Source organism: Haemaphysalis longicornis, unplaced genomic scaffold (assembly GCF_048455015.1).
Source record: "Haemaphysalis longicornis isolate Haplotype H1 unplaced genomic scaffold, Haemaphysalis longicornis Haplotype H1 scaffold_7, whole genome shotgun sequence".
Taxonomy (NCBI): Eukaryota; Metazoa; Arthropoda; class Arachnida; order Ixodida; family Ixodidae; genus Haemaphysalis; species Haemaphysalis longicornis.
This window is the reverse complement of record NW_027526422.1, coordinates 2,746,245-2,770,403: the sequence shown is the minus strand read 5'-3', so window position 1 is coordinate 2,770,403 and position 24,159 is coordinate 2,746,245. Positions and strand designations below refer to the sequence as shown.

General features: G+C 52.8%; 1 protein-coding gene across 1 annotated transcript in view; it reads left to right on the top strand.

Moving 5' to 3' along the window:
• Positions 1-23,489, top strand: part of LOC144144308 (ras-related protein Rap1-like) — a 96,725-nt gene extending 73,236 nt beyond the window's left edge. The window contains exons 2-3 of the mRNA XM_077675693.1: positions 2,437-2,610; positions 20,262-23,489. Of these exons, the coding sequence (XP_077531819.1) occupies positions 2,437-2,610; positions 20,262-20,737 (650 nt within the window). The 3' untranslated portion in view covers positions 20,738-23,489. The remainder of the gene's footprint in view (positions 1-2,436; positions 2,611-20,261) is intronic.
• The last annotated feature ends 670 nt before the right edge of the window (positions 23,490-24,159 follow it).

The following is a 24,159-nucleotide window of genomic DNA, read 5'->3' as shown; positions in this document are numbered from 1 at the left end:
TCGAACTCGCGAGTTCGTTCTTTGCCGAATAGGTGCCATCGCTGAATTTCATCGTTTTTCTCTATGGCATGCACAGAACAACAGCCTTACCGAATTGTTTCCTAGGTTCTTTATTCAATGGTTCTTAAATTCTTTATTCAAATTCAAATTCACTTGCATCCCACGTCTCTGTGGGAACGCCCCACTCCCACGACTTCTTCTAGGACAAAGAAATGGCCGCGCATCTGCTTGCTTTGCTGCCAGTGTGGTCAGATGCCGCGTAAAGACCTCCCCTCCCTCTTCCTTAAAGCATTAGGACACCGCCCGATACCCCCGAGGGAACAACAAGAACGCATCCCTCTAGCCCTGCGAGGTTGCATCCGAGTGGCCCCAATCCCTCGAAAAATGCACGCCAACTACCACATTGGCCGGCGGGCTTCTCGGGCTCGAGTCCTTACTGCTCGATACGGAAACGACACCAGCGCCCTGTACACCGATGCTACCCCCTACCCTGCTCGCGCCGGCCACGTAGCCTGTGTAGTTACACATACTGGCCAATGCATCCATGCCGCTACTACTACCTCAACCTCAATCGATGTCAAAATGTTGAGCGTGCGTTTTGTAACTTCAACGTCAGTTCATCCTTTAAACAGCGTAGTTCATGGCAATTCTGATTCTGAGTTGGTCGTTTTCGTCTCCAAAGAATGCGCCGTTTTAAATGAATAATTTCTCGCGTAATCCATGGGTTCTGGCGTTGTGTTTTCTTTAGGCGGATCGGTACATATTCATATATCTAGTGCGTGACAATCTTTTTAAATTGATCCCACAGTAATTGGACGTCCCCACTGCGTGCAAAATCTGGCAAAGAAAAATGCAGATAATCAAGAATCGACTCGTCGTTAGCCCTAATAAAATCACGGTACGTTTTAACCTCAGAGAGGACACGTCTTCTTTATGTACGTTTAATGTAATGTGGACCAATTTGTGGTCGGCAACGCCGGTTGTAGTCTCTACGAAGCAATTGTCCTGAAAATATTTGATGAACACCAACTCAAGTATCGATTGTGTGTTGTCAGCAACGCGTGTAGGTGTCATGACTAGCTGTTTTAAGTTGTGAAAGAAAAGAGTTTCCAGAAGAATTTGCGCGCTCGCACTATCCTGTGACGCAGATACAGATTTTGCCTCAAATTTGCCTGCTGTTTTCTTTGGGCCGAACAATGTTTACCTGTGTGATCATATAAGTCGGCAGGATCACCGACAGGCTCACTCTTCGATCACTCGTTAGTGGGGAGCTGCCCTCCTCGGTTAAAGGTCGCCACCCACGCGAGAGCGCCGAGTGAGCCGCGCCGTCGTTTTTAAATGGCGAGTGCGAGTGGCTGCGCTAGCGCTCCCTGCGTCGTCTAACTCAACATCTACAAGGGCAGCACTCGTACCGTCGTCCTTCTTTCTTGCTGTGTTCTTCGCGCTCTAATAGCTGAGAACAGTGCGCACCAACTGCCAGACAATGTGTTTTATGGTCCCCATATCAGCCACAAAAGAACAGCCAGTGGTGGAAACTGGTGCGTCTTCTCGCTGGAGAAACACTGAAGTGCCACTGGTGTGCCACTGGCGCGCCACTGGTGTTCCCCATAAGTGTCCCTTTAGTGACCAACCAGTGACACGTAGTGAGTCAGTGCAGGCGGATAAACAGCTGTTGGTGACGAGCAGCTCACAGAAATGCAAGCGTCGACCTCCGAGTTCGCCGCTATAGAATTTCCGTGCGGTTGCACTGGCGCGCTCTTAAACCTCGCAAAGAAAAAAGGGAAGAGAAGCGAAAGAAAAATTGCAGCTGCATTTTTTTTTCTTTTAAGCGAACAATTCGTTGGCAGTCGAAAAGTAGCCGAAGGAGCTACAAAAAGCGCGACTTTTCTTTTAAACCCAAAAGTTATTAAGCCCTTATTTTTTAACGTATCACTGTATAAGCAAAAAAGCGAGCAGCTGGGGTCCTAAGATCCACACAGGTTGGTGACGCGAACCAAATATAGTTCCTGGCTGCGAGCCCTGCCACGGGGCCAGGAAAAATGGTCCAATTTAAAATATCCCAGGAGAGAGAGAGAGAGAGAGAGAGAGAGAGAGAGAGAGAGAGAGAGAGAGAGAGAGAGAGAGAGAGAGAGAGAGAGAGAGAGAGAGAGAGAGAAGAGACGTTAATGAAGTCCAGGAAAGGTTTCAGAAACGCGTCTTCATTCCAGGCAGCAAGCTTCAGCTCGGGCCGCCTAGGCAGCCACTCCGACCGAGCGCATCTGACCTTCTTCAAGGCCGGTGCTGGGCAAGCCTCTCTCCCAAAGCTCTGTGGAAAGGCGGACGTTGAGGGGGTCTCAAGTAGATTTGTCGCCCACTGTGTGTCTGAAGTCTCCCCGAGTCTCCACAGAAAGAGGCAATAGCTCCGAGGACCCAAACAAACCTTTGCGTGGTGCGCAGACGGGCTGTTCCACACGGTGGAGATCCTGGACACCGCGGGCTCCCATCACTTCCCGGCCATGCGGGAGCTGAGCATCCGCTCTGGCCGGGGCTTCGTGCTGGTCTTCGCCGTGGACAGCCTCCAGTCCTTCCACGAGGCAGCCCAGCTGTGGCACCTGATCGCCAAGATCAGAGGTACGTCCCACTGCAGTCAATGTTCCCTTATATGCAAACACGCCAAGTGCGTTGCGTTTCTTGGACGGGCCACGGTACGGCTTGTCCGCGTGCCTTGTCCGCGTTGGTCTCCAACAGGACCGACTCTCTTATTTTCACTGCTTGGCGAAAGAGAAACCACCGCGCATTTCACGAGTCTTTCTTGGACCATACGGGCCGACTGCTCAGGCCCTCGCCCAACGATGTCTGTCCGTAAAAAGAGACCATTGCCCCATGCAGTGGTCATGGGTGCACTAGGGCAACGCTGGCCTGGCAGAGGGGGCTAGGGACATGAAGGCACTGTGGAGACGACAGTCATAGTCGCTTCCTTGCTAGAGGGCAGGTTCAATATGCGCATCGCTGCCGTCACCGCCCACAGAGTAACCGTCATCACTATGTTGAACAGCACGGCCAGCGTGCCGCGTCGTGCGGCAGCCTGGAGTCCTCATTGGGTTACGACGGCCGAGCTTTAGCCCTAACGTTACGCTTTCAGCTCTACGGTCGTCGACCGCAGCTTGACGTACAGTGATGGACAGCTGAAATGCGAACGCGACAATACGAATCGGAAAACGTAAATCGCCCAATTTCGTTCCATGCGAATCAAAGCATCGCGCGGCGATATTACAGCAACCAAGTTCGGAAATGTGGCTTACCTAGCATATACCACAATCGCGTCACTATGTCATCTCCCCGAACCTCATCACAGGTTCCAGTTTATATTAATACGAAAGTAAAAGAACAATGAACACGATGTATTTGCAGTATTTGCAGCATTTGCAGTAGAGAGCAACGCGGGCCCGAAGATGGTACTCGTCTGTTGATGATGATGATACCTTCACAGCTTTTGGCACGTACCCACAAAGGGAGATTGGGCAGGGCTAAACCAATTGCTGAAATTCGCGAGGACCTCAAAATACTAATTTGTTACAGCAAAGAGCGAGGCCGTAAAATGAAACTTCGTTATTCCTTCAAGAGCACAAAAACGTCCCCTGTCTCCGTCGTTGTCACTCAGCAACACCGACGGGTAGCGTGTTCGCTTTTAATTCGCCCTTGGCTGCACAGCGAGTTTTGATGTTACGTGGCACGTCGTTAGTCTCAGCATTGAGGCCGAATGTTTACCCATGCAGTTACTTCAGTGCCCCATAAGAGACCGTCAGGGCACTGGGGGTGTGGTTATACCACACAAAATTGCAAAAAGAGAGAGAGAAAAAGTACAGTTGAATGATAAGGTACAAATGTGAATTCAAAACAAAAAAGGCAGGCCAAAATCAGGGTACAAAGGCAGCGAACAAAGAGAACAGCGAACGAGAAAAAAGCAGTATGACCAAATTTGCGCATACCCACTCAGATATATCCATCACTTCCATCATTAGAAAGTGCAAATCACGGCTCTCACGTGAAATTGTCGAATCAGAACGGATCCTAACGCTTGGTGAGGCATGCGTCAGCACGGCGTCTACGTATCACCCCGTCTGAGAAAGAACTAAATTTTCTACGCATGCGCGGATAAGCCCTAGGTTGTACGGCTATATGTCTCTTTCAAAATAAAACCACTTGATCGTTCAGCGCAGTCCCTGTCCTTGTCTCTCTTTTTTTTGCGCTGTTTTGCCTAGATTATGTACCAACACGCCCAGTTTTCCACATTAAGCTAGATTGGCCAGTGACAATGATAGCAGTCATGAGAAACTCGCGGCCGATTTACCAGTTCCAGTTCGGTTGGATAGCGGTGTAATCATCATTTTTTTAGCGCGGTTTGCGGTGCCCGGCCGGGGACTTGTACTGCGATGCTTCAGCTCCGGGCAGGGTCAGCCACCGAGGCGCGTGCATGCGCCTGCAGAACGCCTTCGCACAAGTCGCTAGCCAGCAGCGCCTCGCATTACTGTGCTTTACAGCGAGGGTTTCTCGCTCGGGGGACGACAGCCGTTGTGTCATATGGCTTTCCCATGTGGAATGGCACCACGGACATGTTTCTCCGTACTGAGTCGGGGACGTCAACCCGCCCGCCCCGCCCACACAAGGCCAAGGCCCACAGACGCACTCACAATACGCGCGGGGCCAGTGACAGCAGCCGTCATATCGCGAGGTTCCCTTCTCTTGTGGATGCAAGCCCGGAATTTTCTGTGCATTTTCAGCAGGATATGGCGTTTCTAGCGCCATCGCTTGGAACACTGCTTCTGTTCCTTTGTGCAACTCCGCTGTTCTGCTTCAGTAGCCTAGGCGTATAATCGTGATTTCTGGAACGACGTCCCAGATTCGAGCCCAGACGTTTGTTCATCCTCCCCCCAGCAATACCGATATATTTTTTCCGGGACCCGTGAATTTTCTGCGCATTGTTTTCGTAAATAGAAGTGGTTTGGTATCTTTAGAGAAACGTGTAATTAACGTTTCGCATCGCGCTCTCACGCTGGCGCTGACGCATTCTTTCCTCTCAAGAGAAGGCTTTAATTGGGCGCCTCTCACCGCGGCTTCGTAGAGCGCGCGACAGATTTTAGATGCAAAGCATCTCTTGCTCGGGGCCGTTGTCCTTGCGGCGTCTGTCCGCACCTCTCCTCCTCTCCACGCCAGCTGTGTTAACGTCACTCTCTCCTCTCCCCAACAGCTGTGCGCGCTGCTCCTCCTCTCCCGTCCTCCTCGCCACTTCAGATAGACCAGGTCCGCGCCGCTGCTCCCTTCAGTTGCTGCTTCGGACTGCGCCGTCCGATGAGCTGACGATGGACGCCAACGACTCTGGCAGTGACCCGCCACGGTGGCTGAGTGGCTAAGGCGTTGCGCTGCTGAGCACGAGGTCGCGGGTTCAATTCCCGGCCGCGTCGGCCGTTTTTCTGATGCAGGCAAAAATTACACCATCTTCCCAAGTGGGAACCCTGAGAAGATGCAAAGCATCTCGAGTTTGCACGGCTTTGCATCTCCTCAGGGTTGCAAGGACTGAGGCTTGGGCATGTTGGTTCATGACTAAAAGGAGGGGAACAGCGCAAATTGACAGACACGAGAAGAAGGAGACGACGCGCACAGCGCTGACTTACAACAGTTTATTCTTTACCGCTCGGGCACATATATACCACCACGGTTAAAAATACAAGGAAAAGCAACACTAACACGATAGTGTCTCTTATCACCATTGCTCGTCACACATCACCATTCGCTCTGCGCCACAAAAACACGTGCTGCACTAACCTGGGGTCAAAAAATCAAATTCTTTTGGGGAGAGGGTCAGAGAGGGCATGCTTACGCATTTATCTTTAAGGCGGGCGATTTCGGCAGCTTCAATTATTTCTCTAGTGGTTTTATGCTTATTTTTTTTGCTATGACCTTTGTTTCAGAAAAAATAGGGCTGCATCCGCTAACGCTACAGTCCCTACAGTGGAGGCCCAAGTGGCCACTGATTGCCTTGGTTACTTTGTAGTGGTGCTCTTTCAGCCTTTCATTTAGGCACCTTCCTGTTTGCCCTATATTGTCACGAAGACAAGGACGATGCAGTTGTCTTGAATGAGAAACACGTCTATTGGAGCGAACTTGTGCTCCCCTAACAACTCAAAAGAATACAGAGGCGGCGAAGCAGCGGTCCACAAAATGACTTGCGTCGGCGAGCGTCGCAGAATCGAATGCCCCGGCGTACGCACTGCAGGCTTTTTATCTTTCGGCGCGCGTGGTTCTCGAAACGTCGATTCACATCGAGAACATAGTAGGTCCAAGAAGATTATTCTGGGCTGTTCACGTTAGATCGGAATGCTCTCCCTATCACAACAGATAACACATGCGGCACAGAAAGAAAGAATGGAACACGCGCTTCCCTTGGCGCAGAGATAACACAGACCCACGCAGCCGGGCGGTAAAAGCAAAACACAAATTAACAAACCCAATGTATGGTTCGCGGCATTACCCCCCCCCCCTCTAAGAGTGCATCGACCCGATGCTAAAATAAAACACAGTCTGAACGAACAACAAAAAAGTTCGTCATCTTGCATAGTAAGGTTTCAAGCGAACTACGTGGACGACTTCGGGCTGCGTGCGTCGTCGTGATGTTCCGGAATCACCATCGGGGATCACCTCGTAGGTAAGTTGGCCGACACGTCGTAGAATCTGGTAGGGTCCGAAATACCGTCGCAGAAGCTTCTCACTTAGTCCGCGTCGACGAATGGGAGTCCAAACCCACACACGATCCCCTGGTTGGTACTCGGCGTCTCGGCGTCGGAGGTTGTAGCGGCCCGCATCCACCAGCTGCTGGTCCGTTATACGAACTCGAGCGAGCTGGCGGGCCTCCTCCGCACGTTGAAGATATCCGTGGACGTCGGCGTTGAGGTCGTCGTCTTCTACGTGCGGAAGCATGGCGTCGAGCATCGTAGTCGGCCTTCTACCGTAGACAAGCTCGAACGGCGTCAGCTGCGTCGTCTCCTGGATAGCCGTGTTGTACGCAAACGTGACATACGGGAGCACTTCGTCCCAAGTCTTATGTTCAACGTCAACGTACATTGACAGCATATCTGCGATTGTCTTGTTCAGACGTTCTGTTAGTCCGTTCGTTTGGGGGTGGTACGCCGTCGTTCTTCAGTGATCCGTGTTGCTGTAGCGTAATACTCCTTGCATCAGCTCCGCAGTAAATGCCGTTCCGCGGTCTGTGATAAGGACTTCTGGGGCTCCATGTCGCAGCACAACTTGGCTTATAAAGAACTTCGCCACTTCTTGTGCAGTCCCCCTCAGAAGAGCAGCGGTCTCTGCGTAGCGCGTCATGTAGTCTGTCGCTACGACAATCCACTTGTTCTGTGATCGTGACGTAGGGAACGGGCCTAAAAGGTCCATTCCAATCTGTTGAAATGGTCTCGATGGGACGGCGATCGGTTGCAGAAGTCCGGCGGGTCTTGTCGGCGGCGTTTTTCGTGGCTGGCAGTCACGGCAGCTCCGGACGTAGTGGGTGACGTCAGAGGTAAGGCCGGGCCAGTAGTACCTCGCCTTGATTTTTCCAATAGTGCGGGCTGTGTCCAGATGTCCGGAAGACGGGTCGTCGTGGCGCGCTTCCAAAATTTCGTCACGAAGGTCCGCGGGGATGACGAGAAGGTAATTCGCTCTTGTTTTGGTGCAGAAATTCTTCACCAGGACGGAGTTTCTCAGGCTGAATGCTGGTAAGCTGCGTTTGAAGGTCCTAGGAACAGCAACGTTGCATCCCTCGAGGTACTCGATTATGACGCGTAAGTCGGGGTCGGCACGCTGCTGGGCGGCTATGTCGCTCTCCGTCACGATCCCGAAGAACGCGCTGAGTCATGTGGTGGTGTCTTGTGGTGACCCACCACCACAAGACATCAGAGTCTTGTGGTGGTGGGTCGACGGGGGCGCGGGACAGGCAGTCGGCGTCGGAGTGTTTCCTGCCGGATTTATAAACGACTGTAACGTCGAACTCCTGCAGGCGCAAGCTCCACCGCCCAAGACGGCCAGAGGGGTCCTTCAAATTGGCGAGCCAACACAGCGCATGGTGGTCTGTTACAACCTTGAATGGCCTTCCATACACGTATGGGCGAAATTTTGAAATCGCCCATATAATAGCCAGGCACTCTTTCTCAGAGGCAGAATAGTTTTTCTCCTCTTTCGACAGACCACGGCTGGCATAGGCGATTACCCTTTCGCAGCCGCTTTGCTTTTGGACAAGGACGGCACCCAAGCCTATATCACTGGCGTCCGTGTGCATTTCCGTTTCGGCATTTTCGTCGAAATGAGCGAGCACGGGCGGGCTTTGCAGGCGTTTTTGCAGCTCGCAGAATGCTTTTTCTTGGTCGTTTTCCCAGCTGAAAGGGGTGCTATCTTTCGTCAAGCGCGTGAGTGGCTCTGCAATGCGTGCGAAGTTTGCGACGAAGCGCCGGTAGTATGCGCACAGCCCGAGAAATCTTCGCCCGCCCTTCTTGTCTTTCGGCCTTGGGAAGTTCGCAATGGCTGAAGTTTTTGTCGGGTCAGGTAGGACTTCCGCGGCGTTGACGACGTGGCCCAAGAACTTGAGTTCCCCGTATGCGAAACGGCACTTTTCAGGCTTCAGCGTCAATCCCGACGTACGAATGGCCTCGAGGACAGACTCCAACCTTGCAAGGTGTTCGTCGAAAGTCCGGGCGAATACCACTACGTCGTCGAGGTATACGAGGCAGGTGTGCCACTTAAGGCCAGCTAGCACAGTGTCCACGACTCTTTGAAACGTCGCTGGTGCTGTGCACAGCCCAAACGGCATCACCTTGAACTCGTATAGGCCGTCTGGGGTTATAAATGCAGTCTTCTCTCGGTCTCTCTCGTCCACTTCAATTTGCCAGTAGCCGGTCTTCAGGTCCATCGATGAGAAGTACTTTGCGTGGCAGAGGTGGTCGTGGGCGTCGTCGATTCGGGGGAGGGGGTATACGTCCTTTTTCGTGATTTTGTTCAGTCGCCGGTAGTCAACGCACAACCTTAATGTGCCGTCTTTTTTCTTTACGAGTACGACGGGCGCAGCCCAGGGGCTTTTCGATGGCTGTATAATGTCGTCGCTGAGCATGTCGTCGACTTGAGTCCGGATGGCTTCCCGTTCGTGTGAAGAGACGCGGTACGGTGACTGTCGGGTAGGTCGGGCTCCATCTTCGGTTATTATTCGGTGCTTCGCTAGAGGGGTCTGACGTAGTTTTGCGCTCGACGAAAAACATTCGCTATAGCGACGCAGCAAAGCCAATAATTTGTTCCGTTGTTCTTGCGGTAGCGCCGGATTCACGTCGAAGGGCTGCGGGAGCTTGAAGGTTTCTACGGGTGTGCGTTCAAAGTCGGCGACCACGATCACGTCACTTGCTTCTTGCGTTTCTTCGAGGAAGGCAATTGCCGCGCCCTTGTTTAAATGCTGGTACTCCTCGGTGAAATTAGTAACCAAAATGTCGGATTGGTGTTCCTTGAAGCGCGCAATGCCTCTTGCGACAGACACACCACGGTCGAGAAGCACCCTTTGATCAGTGTCTACGATAGCGTCGACGTCAGGAGCAGCATCTTTACAGTAGACTGCGACCATCAAGCTTGCGCGGGGTGGCAGGGTGACATGATCATCGGCAATCCTTACAGCAGCGCGTCGTTCGGGGTTCGGTTCCGGCGTCATGGAGGGATAGGGGGAAAAAGTTATTGACTTAGTCTGCAGATCGATTATTGCACCGTTGTCCATCAAAAAGTCCATTCCAAGAATTACGTCACGGGAGCAGTTAGGCAGAACGACGAACGCCGCAGGGTACGTGGTGCCGTCTATGGTGACGCGCGATGTGCACGTTCCACTTGGCGTCACGAGGTGGCCTCCTGCTGTGCGTATGTGCGGACCGTACCATCTGGTCATAACTTTCTTCAGTTTAGACGCAAATGGTCCGCTCATTACCGAATAGTCAGCTCCCGTGTCTACGAGGGCGACTACGTCAAAGCCGTCGATGGACACCTTGACGTCAGATGCAGTCTTCCTCGAGTTCCGGGTTCGTCGGGGCGTCGTATCTCTGCTTGTACGTGTTGACGGTCGGGCACTGTGCATCGTCGTTGTCGTCGTCTTCTCAACGGACGTATCGGTCAGGTCGGGTACGCGTCGCGCCGTGTAGCTGTCGTCGTGTTCGGGAGTCTCGTCAGGGTTAGGTCGGGTCGTCGGGATGAGGGCATGTCGTGAATCACTGTCTTCAGCGCGTCCTTGCGTCGTTGGAGGGTTTCCGGTTTTTCGCCGTAGAGCAACTTCACCTCCAGAAGTTGCTGCTTTTAGTTTCCCCCGCGTGGGCTGGGGGACCTTCCACGGGCGAAGTCAGCGTTGCTACGGCGGTTCGGCGATTGGTATGGGTAGGGCGACGGCGAACGGTTGAAGCGGGCAGGTCCTCGGTTCATGTTGGACAGGTATTCGTCGATCTCATTAGGGCGCTGGCCGGGTCGGGGGCGCGGTGCGTCGACGGAGAATCCTCGCAGACCGAGCCTCTTGTAAGGGCAGCGACGGTAGATGTGGTCGGCCTCTCCGCAGTGGTAGCACAGCGGGCGGTTATCGGGCGTTCTCCACACGTCGGTCTTCCTTGGCGTCTGGTATTGGTCTACAGGGCGTCGGGCGGGCGGCATTGGACGGCGGTATGGCTGGGCCTCTTGACGACGGGTTGGAGCAGGGCGGGGTTGACGAAGAGCTCCGGAGTAGGTCATCGCTTGGGGCTGACGGGGTGCTTCTGAAGGCATAGAAGTTCCCAGCGCCTGTTGAACCTCTTCACGGATGACGTCAGTCAGAGAAGCCACTGGAGGTTGCGGCGTTGTTGGAAAAAGCTTCTGAAGCCCCTCCTTGACTACTGCTCGAATGGTCTCGCGCAATGTATCGGAGCTTCCAGTTGCGGCACCGATGGTCTCCGAGAACAGCGCGTTGACAGGGCGGTCGTACTGCCTCGTTCGAATTTCTAGTGTCTTCTCCATCGCGGCCGCCTCAGACGCGAATTCCGCCACTGCCTTCGGAGGGTTACGGACTAGACAAGCAAAAAGCTGTTGCTTCACCCCTCGCATTAGAAACCTGAGCTTCTTTTCTTCGGTCATTTCAGGGTCGGCGCGGCGAAAAAGTCGCTTCATATCCTCAACGAAAATCACGACCCCTTCTTTGGGGTGCTGCGTTCGAGTTTCAAGCAAAAGTGCAGCTCGCTCTTTTCTCACCACAGTAGTGAAGGTCGTAAGGAACTCTCTTTTGAATTGAGTCCAGTCGGTCAAAGAACTCTCATGGTTCTCGAACCAAGTTCGAGCAGCATCTTCTAAGTAAAAGAAGACATGGCGGAAAGTTTCTTCGTCGTCCCACCTGTTGAAGATGCGGACGCGCTCCAGCTTCTCCAACCATTCTTCGGGGTCTTCAGCGGGGGCTCCCCGGAACGATGGCGGTTCCCGGGGCTGCTGCAGGACGATTGGCGACGTTGTTTCTTGCACCATGGTGTTGGTTGCAGCGTTCCTTCTCTTGGGCCCTTCTGGCATGAGACCGAACTCGGGTAGCACTCCTTGCAGTCGGCGGCTTTCTCTTGTTGGACTGGCTTGGCGGCTTCCAGAGGTTGTAGTGGGCATGAAGGGTGCGTACCCCGCACCTCCACCAGATGTCACGAAGACAATGACGATGCAGTTGTCTTGAATGAGAAACACGTTTATTGGAGTGAACTTGTGCTCCCCTAACAACTCAAAAGAATACAGAGGCGGCGAAGCAGCGGTCAACAAAATGACTTGCGTCGGCGAGCGTCGCAGAATCGAATGCCCCGGCGTACGCACTGCAGGCTTTTTATCTTTCGGCGCGCGTGGTTCTCGAAACGTCGATTCACATCGAGAACATAGTAGATCCAAGAAGATTATTCTGGGCTGTTCACGTTAGATCGGAATGCTCTCCCTATCACAACAGATAACACATGCGGCACAGAAAGAAAGAATGGAACACGCGCTTCCCTTGGCGCAGAGATAACACAGACCGGCGCAGCGGGGCGGTAAAAGCAAAACACAAATAAACAAACCCAATGTATGGTTCGCGGCAATATATTGTTTACCACAGGACAGCGGAACTGAATATACTACCCCTTCTATGGATGTGCTCAAGAGTCAACAAAACAGCAAGAACAATGCAGTCTTGCTCAACAAAGCATGAAAATCGGTTTGTAGACTGCATAGAAGGGGTAGTATATTCAGTTCCGCTGTCCTGTGGTAAACAATATATAGGGCAAACAGGAAGGTGCCTAAATGAAAGGCTGAAAGAGCACCACTACAAAGTAACCAAGGCAATCAGTGGCCACTTGGGCCTCCACTGTAGGGACTGTAGCGTTAGCGGATGCAGCCCTATTTTTTTTTAAACAAAGGTCATAGCAAAAAATAAGCATAAAACCACTAGAGAAATAATTGAAGCTGCCGAAATCGCCCGCCTAAAAGATAAATGCGTAAGAATGCCCTCATTGATCCTCTCCCAAAAAGAATTTGATTTTTTGACCCCAGGTTAGTGCAGCACGTGTTTTTGTGGCGCAGAGCGAATGGTGATGTGTGACGAGCAATGGTGATAAGAGACACTATCGTGTTAGTGTTGCTTTTCCTTGTATTTTTAACCGCGGTGGTATATATGTGCCCGAGCGGTAAAGAATAAACTGTTGTAAGTCAGCGCTGTGCGCGTCGTCTCCTTCTTCTCGTGTCTGTCAATTTGCGCTGTTCCCCTCCTTTTAATCCTCAGGGTTCCCACGTGGGAAAACGGTGTAATTTTTATTCCGCAATTTTTTTACGCGGGAAAGGGCGGTCCGTGCACAAAAAGCCCACTTGTGCAGCGGGACCCCGCAGAGGCAGCAGTTGATGGACAGGGCCGCGGCGCGAAGGCGAACGCGCCGGCTACAGGTGCTCAGCCGTCGCAATGTGCGAAATCAGTGGCCACGCTGCTCATCGGCACGCATGGCACTGGGTCCGTGCAGCAGAGTCGACTGCGCTTCTATTGATCCGGTGCAACACACTTGGGTTTGGAGTGAAGCGCAGCGATTCTGTCACAGCATGAGCGTGCTATTAGACTGCAGCGTGCAGTCGCGAGCAGAGCCGTGCATCGCTGCTGCCGACACGGCCAGCTGTTGAAGACGGCCGCCGCCGGGCGACCCGGTGGCAGGGGCGCTCCTCCCACGCGCTTCCACTGACGGCGGCGGCTTGCACGGCGGCGGGCCACCCTTCGACATTTTGCGCGCGCCGCCGATCGAAGAGGGCTCCGCCTCCTCTCTCCCTTCGGGGGCCACGTGCTCTCCCCGCATCGGCTCTGCTCTCGTTCGCACCTTCGGCGGCCGCCCGTGGCTCTCGTCGCACCCTGGGCACTCTTTCTCCTCGCAACTTCCACCCTGAATTCCTCACCTCGAGGCACAGCAGACCCTCCGACATTTCATTTCCTGTGCTCGAAGCTGTTGCTTTTCTCAGAGACGCTAATCCATCCCTCTCACTGCTCCCCTCTGTATTGTGCCCGCAGTCTCTTTGGCGTTTCGCCCATCGCCACCGATGTCCTTCGGTCCCTTCTTTTGCCACCGCATAGCGCACGCGTTCCAAGGCTCGGTGCCCGTCTTCAAGCCATTCTTTTTCTCCCCTCGCACAACGACTGCGGCGGCGTGAGCCCGCCGCGAGAGAGGGCCTGCTCCTAGTGGTGCGCGTCTCGCACCACCACCGCGAGACCTCAACAGGTGGCGGTGAGCGCGACGCGCTTTCCCGCTCTTGAAGCCCCCTCCGAGACTGCGCTAAGGTCGTACGCGCCGGGCCCCCAGAATGACGCTTACCTAATGACCGCGAGATTATACTGTTCTTCCTTATTTGGAAGGGGCGTCTAGTCAGGGATGGGGAAGGCGGAGGAGGGCGTCCGCATCCCCGTGGTACTTGAGAAAGTCCACAGGGACTAGGCAGCCTCCCTTGGGTGGCCCAGAGGAGGCGATGCCCACTCCTGGAGGGTCCTGATGTTCGCCGGAAGACGGGCTCTTCTCTCCGTCGCCAGCCCCGAGCGCTAGAACGGGCAAGTTGAGAGCTAAAAAGGGTCAGTGTGGCTTTCACGCGACGTCAAACCCTGCGTGCGTCCCCTTCCTTTCAATGCCCACTCGGCTGGCTCGTGCGATCTTGGAGCAGCTGTGAGACTTCGGGGGAAGCGCGGGAGATGCGGAAGGGAGACAGGGAAGAGCTACTATTTTCGAACTCCGGCCCGCGCAACAGGCGCTACGGCGGCGCGCGGGTTCCCGGCGCACCGCCGTTGTTCCGCGTTTCCGAGGAAGAGCGTGGGTTGTGCGCCAACGTAGCAGCAAACGCGATACCATGAGGAGGGCTAACGGATGCTGGTTTGACTCGGTTTGGCCCTTTACGCAACCCGGCGCTTCACCGTGTTTCTCTTCCCCCTCTTCTCTTACTTCATTTTTTGTGGTTGTTGTGCCCTTTTTTACAGTTTAAGTGCCGGAAACATCGGTTGTGTACTTACTAAAAATGGCTGGTCTCAGTTAGGTGTGCGAAACAAGATTAAATGCACTGCTCGTACGCCGGTAACGCACGCCAGGGAAGAGATCCACTCGTCGCCACAAGATAACTTTACGCGAAATCCCGTGCAGTGCACTGCGTAGCCAGATGCACTACACGTGGTGTTTTGATAAAGATAGCTATCATCATAGTCGTCGTCCTATCTGGGTCGAATGCAGGCCGAAAGCCTCTCCGATTGACCTCCACAAGCTCCGCCGTCCGAGTCCTTTCCTTGCCTCCGAATTTTCTTATTTCGTCTCTCCATCGAGTTATTGGCGTTCCCCTTCATCTGGACGTGTCTATCGGTAGCCACTGTGTTACTCTGGTAGTCCACCGATTGCCATTTCATCTCCCTACATGGCCAGCCCAAGTTCATTTCATTTTATTTATTTGTTTCTTATTTTCACCGAGTCTAGGCCTCTGAGCCAGCCCCTTCCTAATAAAGTTTCAGCTATCTATTTAAATTATGTTATCTTCTACTCTACTATATCCCCTGATCCAGGAAACTCGCTCCCTGCAGTCCCTAAGCGTTACTCCCTTCATCCTTCGCTCCATGGCCCGCTGGGCCGACCTAAGTTTGCTTTCCAGTTGTTTAGCAAGACGCCGTGCTTCTGCCCCATATGTCATCACTGGCAGAACGCATTGGTTGCATATTCTTCCCTTACGTGACAGAGGTAGCTTGCTCTTCAATGTTTGTGAGTGCTGGTCCAGTGCACCCCAACCTGTTCTGAGCCGGATTGATCGCGGCAAGCGCTGACAACCTGCCCGAGGTAGGGTGCCTCAGTGATGCCAGCACGTTCGTGAATCGAGGCACCCTAGCCCGAGCTATTCTTTCACTTACTCTGGCGTTTGATTGTCTTAGCATGGGCAATGCGCAAAGGGCTGCGGACATTTTTCCTGGAATCCGAGGCGTTCGGTGCTTCCTGCCCTAAATCGCCTTGATAAGAGATGGGAGGCCTGCGCGTGTGCAAGAGGGTTGTGATGAGTGACGTACGACGTCGGCCCGCCTCCCCCTTGGTTCGCATGGGCGAGGGAAAGGAGGCGGTAATTTCACGCGTCGAACGAAGTCCAACGCCTCGCGCCGCAGCGCATACGGACTGGCGGGGAATGTTGGGCGAGCACCCCCTTTCCAATCCCTTACGTAATCGCCTCGGGCTTGGAGCAGGCCAGTAAGAAGCCGACTGGGAAGACAGTTTTCGTAAGACTGTTTTCCGCTCACCGCGGTGCCGGGATGCTCTCCGTTCGCGGGAGAAGCGGGACGGGCACATCCCCGCCGCCGCCGCGCCGAGGGCTTTCGTAACCAGCATGAGGTGGGGCCCAGCCCCACTGAAATGCCCAACTTCTCTTACGCAACGGGCTGAAAACTGGGCAAGTGAGGGTAGAGAGGTCGTTTAATAGACAGTGTGAGAAAAAAAGGTGACCGAAACGGGAGACAGGTGTGGCCACACGCAAGGATGAGAAGGAAGTGGCTTGGCTAAAGTCACGAGTTTTATAGATTCCCACTTTGCTGCACAAACGTTTCTAATCGACGTAGGCCACTGGGATTTCAGTTCAGCGTAATTGAACAAAAGCGCCCCGGCCATTGCGAGAGCGAAACTCCCCGCGTTCTTTTCAGGGCTGCAACCCGTCCTCGGACGCCCGGCCCCTTTCCTCTGCGCGAGACTGTCCGTCGGCAAGTAGGAGTACCCGCAGTAACTTAAGCACCCCCACTATCAGCCTGCCTGAGCTCTGACAGCACCACGGTATAGGGACGCCGTTGGCACGCGCTGTTTCTGCTCGGCACAGCAGCAGCGCCACGAACGCAGCGATGCCCTCGGATCCGGCCGAGTGTTTGTCGTGATAGGCGGCGTCGAAATGACACGCGACGACCAGCAGGGCGGCCCTTAGCAGCGGCTGAAAGAAAACAGCGCCAAAAACAGGTCGCTCGCAAACGAGGAAGAGCGACGGCACAGATGTGCTGCTCGTGCACTGCCGCAGGTTTAAATAGATCTTCTCTCAACGCGCACAAAGGCCCCCTTCCTGAAGGAGGTCGAGAGAAGCGCGGAAGCTTTCTAGCGTCGAAACTGCGCCGAAAGTGCGTCAGAATATCCCGTAAAGAAGTGCGTCACACCTTAATTCGCTGAAAGTGCGTCCGATCGATCGTCAAACCTGCAAAGACCCAAATCGCAGACGAAAAACGAACCCATGCCACGACGATTCTTCGCGCACTACTATAGGTAAACGCATCTACGAGCGATCTAAATGAATAACGACTCGTGTTTTATGAGATGACGGTGTACTATTGTACTCCTCCTGCATGATCGATGCGTGCATCGTGTCTGCTTTCGGTCGGGATAACTACGTTTACAAGTGTTAAACCTAAGCCTTTTTTTAAATTCATACCGAATGCGGTTTTCCAATTCATGTAACCTCGTGGGAACGTCTGTAATAAGAGAATTCAGCGCTTAATTTTATTTATTTATTTATTTATTTATTTATTTATTTATTTATTTATTTATTTATTTATTTATTTATTTATCTGAAATACTTACAGTCTCCTTTGAGACCAGAGCAGGTGTGCATAGATAAACAGACATAGACAATAACAGTAAAACAGGTCGGTATACATAAATGAACACGGATAACAACAGTAAGGATACGCGGCAGATAACATAACAGTGGCGAATAAACATTCTTTAAGCTGATAAAAAGATCGTACAAAGATAGGTTTACTACATTATCAGTTGCTCGCAGGGCGGTCGACGTAGCATTACTTGAGTGCAGGGGCATTTTGGCGGCAGAAACCTTGGGACGAGCATGGACCGCACACAGTAACCTTGTCTCCCAAAAGTTTCTCGCGTATTATCTCGTGTATTTCTGCAGACTTTTTTTCTCGCTGCTATTCAGCCAGTTGCACGGACTCTTAAACGGAGAGTTTATGATCGGAAATAAGTTGGCTTTCTTAGTTACGAATAGATGTGAGCAAAGACTCCTAACGACGAATGACAATGCGAACCAGACCAAAGAAGCATTTGACAGCGTGCACATGGCCATGTTACAAACCCCTGTAGGAACCACAATAGACACGCGCGCGCACACACACAAACACGTGTGCGTGCGTGCGTGCGACTGTGAGAGAGAGCAGGCTCCGTTTCTGCTCAGAAATGTACACCGGAAAGAACGTAGGCTGCGTCAAATTTTATAGCACGCGAATGGGCGCGCCCCATCGATGCCAGTGTTCGCGACCTTCTTTTCTGGTACCTCTGCCGCGGATCATACCTCGACAGCAGATCGAACGCTTTTGACAGTGCCGCAAATGCCAGATGCGTAGTTTTTGGGGGTCTATCCCCCAAAATGTGTTGTCGTAAGCATTGGGACTTTCAATCAAGCGTACGCGCTTCGTATAGTTCAGAGTTGCAAATTCTGCCTGTCTAAAGAAACGTGCCCCGGCCGCGGCGGCCGCTTTTCTGATGGAGGCGAAAAGCAAAAACGCCCGTGTGTACGAGATTTCGGCGCACGATAAAGATCCCCAGGTGGTCAAAATTAATCCGGAGCCCTCCACTACGGCGCGCCTCATCGCCTGCGTTGCGTCGGCGCGTTAAACCCTACAATCAATCAATCAAAGAAACGTGCGACGGGGGCGTGCCCAACTTGCTATCCGTACGCTAACTTCATCCAATTTTTCGGCTTAGTGTGAGGGACAATCATCGCTACCGTCGCAGGTGCGCAGTCCACTTCACTGCCTCTTGCTTGAGTAGCACGTTACCCTACGCTAACGTGCTTCATACTGACAGCCTTGTGCTTCTCGTGATGATTCCGGAGGAGACTTGATTGATTGATTGATTGTAGGGTTTAACGCACCGACGCAACGCAGGCGATGAGGCGCGCCGTAGTGGAGGGCTCCGGATTAATTTTGACCACCTGGGGATCTTTAACGTGCGCCGAAATCTCGTACACACGGGCGTTTTTGCTTTTCGCCTCCATCAGAAAAGCGGCCGCCGCGGCCGGGAATCGAGCCCGCGACCTCGTGCTCAGCAGCGCAACGCCTTAGCCACTGAGCCACCGCGGCGGGTCGGAGGAGACTTCCCTGCAAGTCGTAAAGAGGAAGAGAATAAATTTCTTTTCATTCGTCGATCAGCCTCGACCCGTGAAAGGCTTTTACTTTAACTGGCTGTCTTTGCTCGGGTCACCAAGTTTAGTTGGGTATCCGTGAATCGGCTGGCCAGAGAAGTCCTCCAGATCTTTTGCCAACACTGAGAGCTGCACACTTGGCTCACTGAAAGTGGTACCATGTGATCATTGCGTTTTTCTGCGCAAAAAGGCTGGTACCATATAGTTGGTGGGTTGATTGCAAGAAATAAGAAACAATGGAGCAAATTTTGGAGTGGAGACGAATATTACAAATTAAAAGTCAGCACGTTGGCCTACACAATGCTGCCAGTAGAAAAGAAGTGGAGCAGCGTTTTCCTTTTCAATTTTCTCTGTAATTTCAGTCGATGTTTGAGCTGCAGCGGGTGCATCGCTTTTCCATGAGTGGGCGTCATCATTTCTCCGGAAATGTGTACCATTCGTAGCTACGCCTGGAAGTGCGTAACATACGTCCAGCGAACGTCCAACCTCTTACCGGCCGTTCTTCGGACATCCCTGGTTTTTTCGTCGGTATACTCACCAGGGGGCGTTGAAGGGGCCATGCAGACAAAACACAACCTTGTCGGAAGAATGCTTCGTTAGAATCACACTGACACCACTTTTAATGTAAACTTCGCTCAAACAAGCTATATAATTAGGAAATAAGGGAATGGCTATGTGACTCACAGGCTCATTTCCTGCAGTAGAGCCTATGACGTGATGTGCACAGCTGTGCGATTGGCTGAGGACGGCAAAACCAAATGGAAATTAGTCAGGGCTTCTAAGCTTGCAGAACGAGCTATTTTCGCTTGAATGTAATGCATATTCATTTTATAACAGTAGGAATGGTGGGGTAATCAACACAAGTTACAAAAGTACACGTAACCATAAAAGCCCCAGTGCGTACAGCTAGCTGTTGGTGCTGCGCGCACACAGCAGCCCGGCGCTATTGGCTTGTCTCACACGACACTGGCCGATTGGAGTAAGCGACACTGTCTTGTCACCCTGTTCGTCGAGCGTAAAAATGTTTCACGCGAAACGACCACTTCCAACCGTAACAAAATCAAGCCAGGTGCAAATACGGTAAGCAACAAAGCTAGGGCGGACAGCGGCCCTGCACAGTGTGGTAGGTCCAGCTAGGGGGACTGACGGTAAACAACACGTTCCAGACGTGGCCTCCGCGCCGCCGGAAGCAGATGGCGGAGGTAACGTTCCGGAGTCCGCTGCAGAGTAAACGGTCTAACAATCGCTCTAAGGCCTGTCCTTGTTGCGCCATCGCAGACGTCACGAAATAAACAATTTGGCGGTAGAATCAAAATTTTAACCTAAAGGGGTTAATTTCTCAGTGAATAAAGCATCGTTTGGTGCCGGACAGGCGCTGGGGGCACTTTAAAACACCAACTTCTTTCTAATAAAGTGAACTTGTATTTTGTCTGCATGGTCCCTTTAAAATGAGCCCGTGTTCCGCGAGCACTCGTGCGAGAGCCGAGTGGGACAAGTGTGATTGCGCGTGACGTGTCCTCGAGCACGCATGGTGTCGTTACGCGCGGACGATGACGGTGACCCGCGTTCTCTTGTCGCAGGCGAGCGCGTGCCCATCGTGCTGGTGGGGAACAAGTCGGACCTGATCGCCAAGCGCCAGGTGTCGCAGGACATGGCCATGAAGCTTGCCCAGGAGAGCATGCACAACTGCCAGTACCTCGAGACCAGCGCCAAGTACAACGTGAACGTGAGCGAGCTCTTCGTCGAGCTCCTGCAGCAGGCCTACGCCATGGAAGGCCGGCCCACGCAGCACGGCAGCCTCGGCTCGACCGACCGGCAGGCCCCCGACTCGCCGCTGCTGCAGCCAGGCCAGCAGCAGGGCAAGCCCTCGCGAAAGCTCTCGCACCGGCTCAGCTCACTGGGCAGCCTGCCCAGCATGCGCCGAAAGTCCAGCGCCGCGTCCACGGCCGGCCCCGCGCCGCCCTCGACGCCGCGGAAGACGTCGCGCCAGGTGGACGCGCCCGGGGCCGCCACTGGGGGGGATGGCGTTGCGGACCAGAAGTGCCACATCTTATGAGCTCCTGCTCTCGTCCTGTCCTCGCCGCTCGTGGCGCCACTCCCCGTGTGTATCGGCCGCCTCTCCCCTTCCCTGATGGCCAGCCAGCAGGGCATGGCAGAATGTGCCGTGATGCACACGCCTCGTGCGAGACCAAGGAAAGCGCACATGTCGCTCGGCCCTGACTGGAAGGCCACGCCTCGTGGCAGCGGTTGTGTGTACAGATCTACTGTTCTCGCCTGCTAATTGTCCGCGACGCCCTTTCCCAGCTTCGGTAACCACGTGGAACGCTCAGGAAACACTGAGAGGGAGAACGCCACTTGAACTTTATTCGTCATTATTTCCAGCAGTCACGTTTGTGTGCCTGAGCTAAGTGCCGTGCTGTTTGAAGAGAACCGGGAGCCGCGTTTCCACGGCCTACTCAGAAGTATTGAAATTATTAGAGTGTTAGCATAGCGGCTAGCGTGTGTTAACGCTACTGCGGCGGGTGCCGGGACCGGACTAGCAGGTGCTCATTCGTTTCGGCGACGGGCGACCTTCACGCCGTCCACGCACGCGCATGCGCAATCGGGTCCCGGTAACCCGCCGCCGTAGTGTTAGCGTACGCTAGCCACTCTGCCAGTACTCTCTATTAACACGTAAATCTTACGATAAACCCCACTGTGTAAAAAGCCGCTGTTGCAGTTGTCTGGTACAGAAAGTGGCTGCTGCCGCTTCAAGAGTAAATAAAACGTGTCTGCGTTGGTGTGGGACACGTGCCCGGCTCTCCAGAATAGGAGTAAGCAGCACGGCACGTCGCTGGCTGCAGCGGCACGAAGGCTAGCTCAGCGGCTGCTGCTGCTGCTGCGTGGCAGATGATGAGCGTGACGACACGCGAGTAGAGGAAGTGCACGCCCGACCCCGGTTTCCTATTGACGTGAATACAATACAAATACAAGGAGGCAGTAAAGCAGACTTCAGTGCGTCGGGGAATTTTAATTGGAAACAGACCAAACTCGATGTAGGTGCGTTCGTGAGGAGTGTGAGTGTGCATGTCAACGGACACGGCAAGAAAACGTTGCCAGGGGCCATCGCTCAGTCATGTTTTAAGCCCACGAAAGATTTCGGGAGCGTGGAAATTCCATCCCTGTTCTCCCAACTGCACGGAGTGATACAAGAAGAGACTCCCTGCTCCGCATTAATCGCTGCAAATGACAGCTGTTCAGTGTACTGGCGTGGCCGGCCGCCTCTCGCGACAGTCGATGTTTCAGACTCCGTAGTGGTAAGCTATACAAAACAGCCTGCGCAGATTGCTACGTGACGTGACGCAGCCAGTACAAGATTTAGGAGCTGTTTTGCTGCTATGCGCACCGAACGCCACGCTCTCCGCTGAATGGGCCATCAAGCGTTGGCCACTTCTGCGGTTGCGTGCGCGGGCCAATACCATGGCCACTGACGCGATGAGGCGCGCCGTAGTGGAGGGCTCCGGATGAATTTTGACCACCTGGGGATCTTTAACGTGCGCCAAAATCTCGTACACACGGGCGTTTTAGTTTCTTGCCTCCACCACAAAAGAGGCCACTGCTGCCGGGGATCGAGCCCGCATCCTCGTGCGCAGCAGCACAACGCCTTAGCCAATACCATGGTCAAAACTCTGCAGTCATATGTCCCTACGCGCCGCATCCAGTGAGAGGTTTAGGCGTTGCCACAAAAGCTGGATACCAGCCTTTTCGTGCAACGGGCCATTTAACACTTTCGTATGGAAAACATCTTTGCGAGATGAGCGCTTAGTTTCCACTGCGCCCCATCACCGCAGTCCCCTGTTCCGCCGCGCGGCGCAAACAGTGCGTTGCTGCCACTGTTTTGAATGTGCCACGAGCCGTTTCCGTGATTTTTCAGACTTAATCTGTACTACAGTGGCGACAAACAATCTAGGTGAACAAAGCAGACGATATGTCGAACACATTAGCGGCAAAGCACGCGTCCCCGCACGCGTCTCTGCACCGAGAACCGGTTTGCTACCGGATGACCCGCCGCGTCGGCCGCTCTCGAGCGCATCCAACCTGCGAGCATCCGTCCGTTCCGTCGCGTACGTAGCTAGCGTGTTGACCGGGACCCGTCTGGGCACTTGGGCATTCGTCACGGTGGGGGGATTAGTTCCGCTTACCTCCCTTCGCCATGTCCGCACCTCCTCGCCCTTCCTCCTCGCCCTTCCGCGCGTGCAGGCGCAGACCGGTCCCGGTAAACCCGGTAACAACGTAACGACCTTAACGGACGTACTGCTAAAACTCTCTATTTTGCCGCGCCGCGACGGAAACCGGGCTGCTCGGACGGACATGTGTTCAGTTCAGTTCAGTTCAGTTCAGTTTATTATTCTTAACAAAATGTACAATGCGTGAAAAAATATTATACAGAAAGGAGTCCCAGAGTTTAGCACTTGTCATTTAAAAATTCTCAGCAGTAACGAAAGTTATGAACAGTATTATTCTGAGAACGCAATGAAGTAATACAACAGCAGTTATAAAAAAAGTAACAGAGAAACTCACAGTAAAATATTGTATACAATAGTTAGCGGTAAAGTCACTTTTAATTCACATAAAAAACGGCAGAACACTGAGAATAAAGTGGGAAAACATTTCAATACAAAACATACTGCATACACCAATGTAAATGAATGTCTAGGGCTCTAAAACTTCAAGATGTACCGACAGGAAGTTAAATGGCGTATGGCTGTTCAGATATCTATGATCGCTGTAATGTTTTGAAACGTGGAAGCGATAGCGCAGTTTTTACAGTGAGGGGCAAAGTGTTCCAAATATTTATGATAGTGAATCGCACAGTCTGTAAGCCGTAATTTGTGCGCACTTTTGGTAGCAAGAAGTTATTCTGCAGTGAGAACCGAGTGACGTTTGGGTTAATTAAATGATCGACACCAATCACATATAAGAAACTAGGAGTCCTAATTGAACGATGTGCGGTCATTCCAAAGTTGTAATTGATGAGTTCTTCTATGCGTAAAAGATTTAGCTGCGAGAAGAGTGGTGTAACGTGAGCAATGTAGGAACTGCGCGTGATGATTCGGACAGCTTGATTTTGTAGATGTTGCAGATGAGTCACATGAGAGCGGTATGTTAATCCCCAAGACGCCATACCATAATTAAAATGACTGTGGATGAAGGCGTTGCACAGCGTGATGAGAGTTTGTGGCGAAAAGTAATGGCGGGCTTTTATTAGGACCCTGATACCGTATGCAGTCTTGTTTTTTAGCGAGTTATTGTGGAAAGTGAATTTGATGGACGGGTCTAATTTAACACCTTAAAAGCTGCAGTGTTGTGATGGATAGATGGCATGTGTGTTAACGTAAATCGGAGAAATGGTGCGCCGCACTCTGTTAGGGGAGCTGAATACCATGTAATGCGTTTTTTGTGGATTAATGCATAATTTTTTTTTCGTCATTCTTGAGC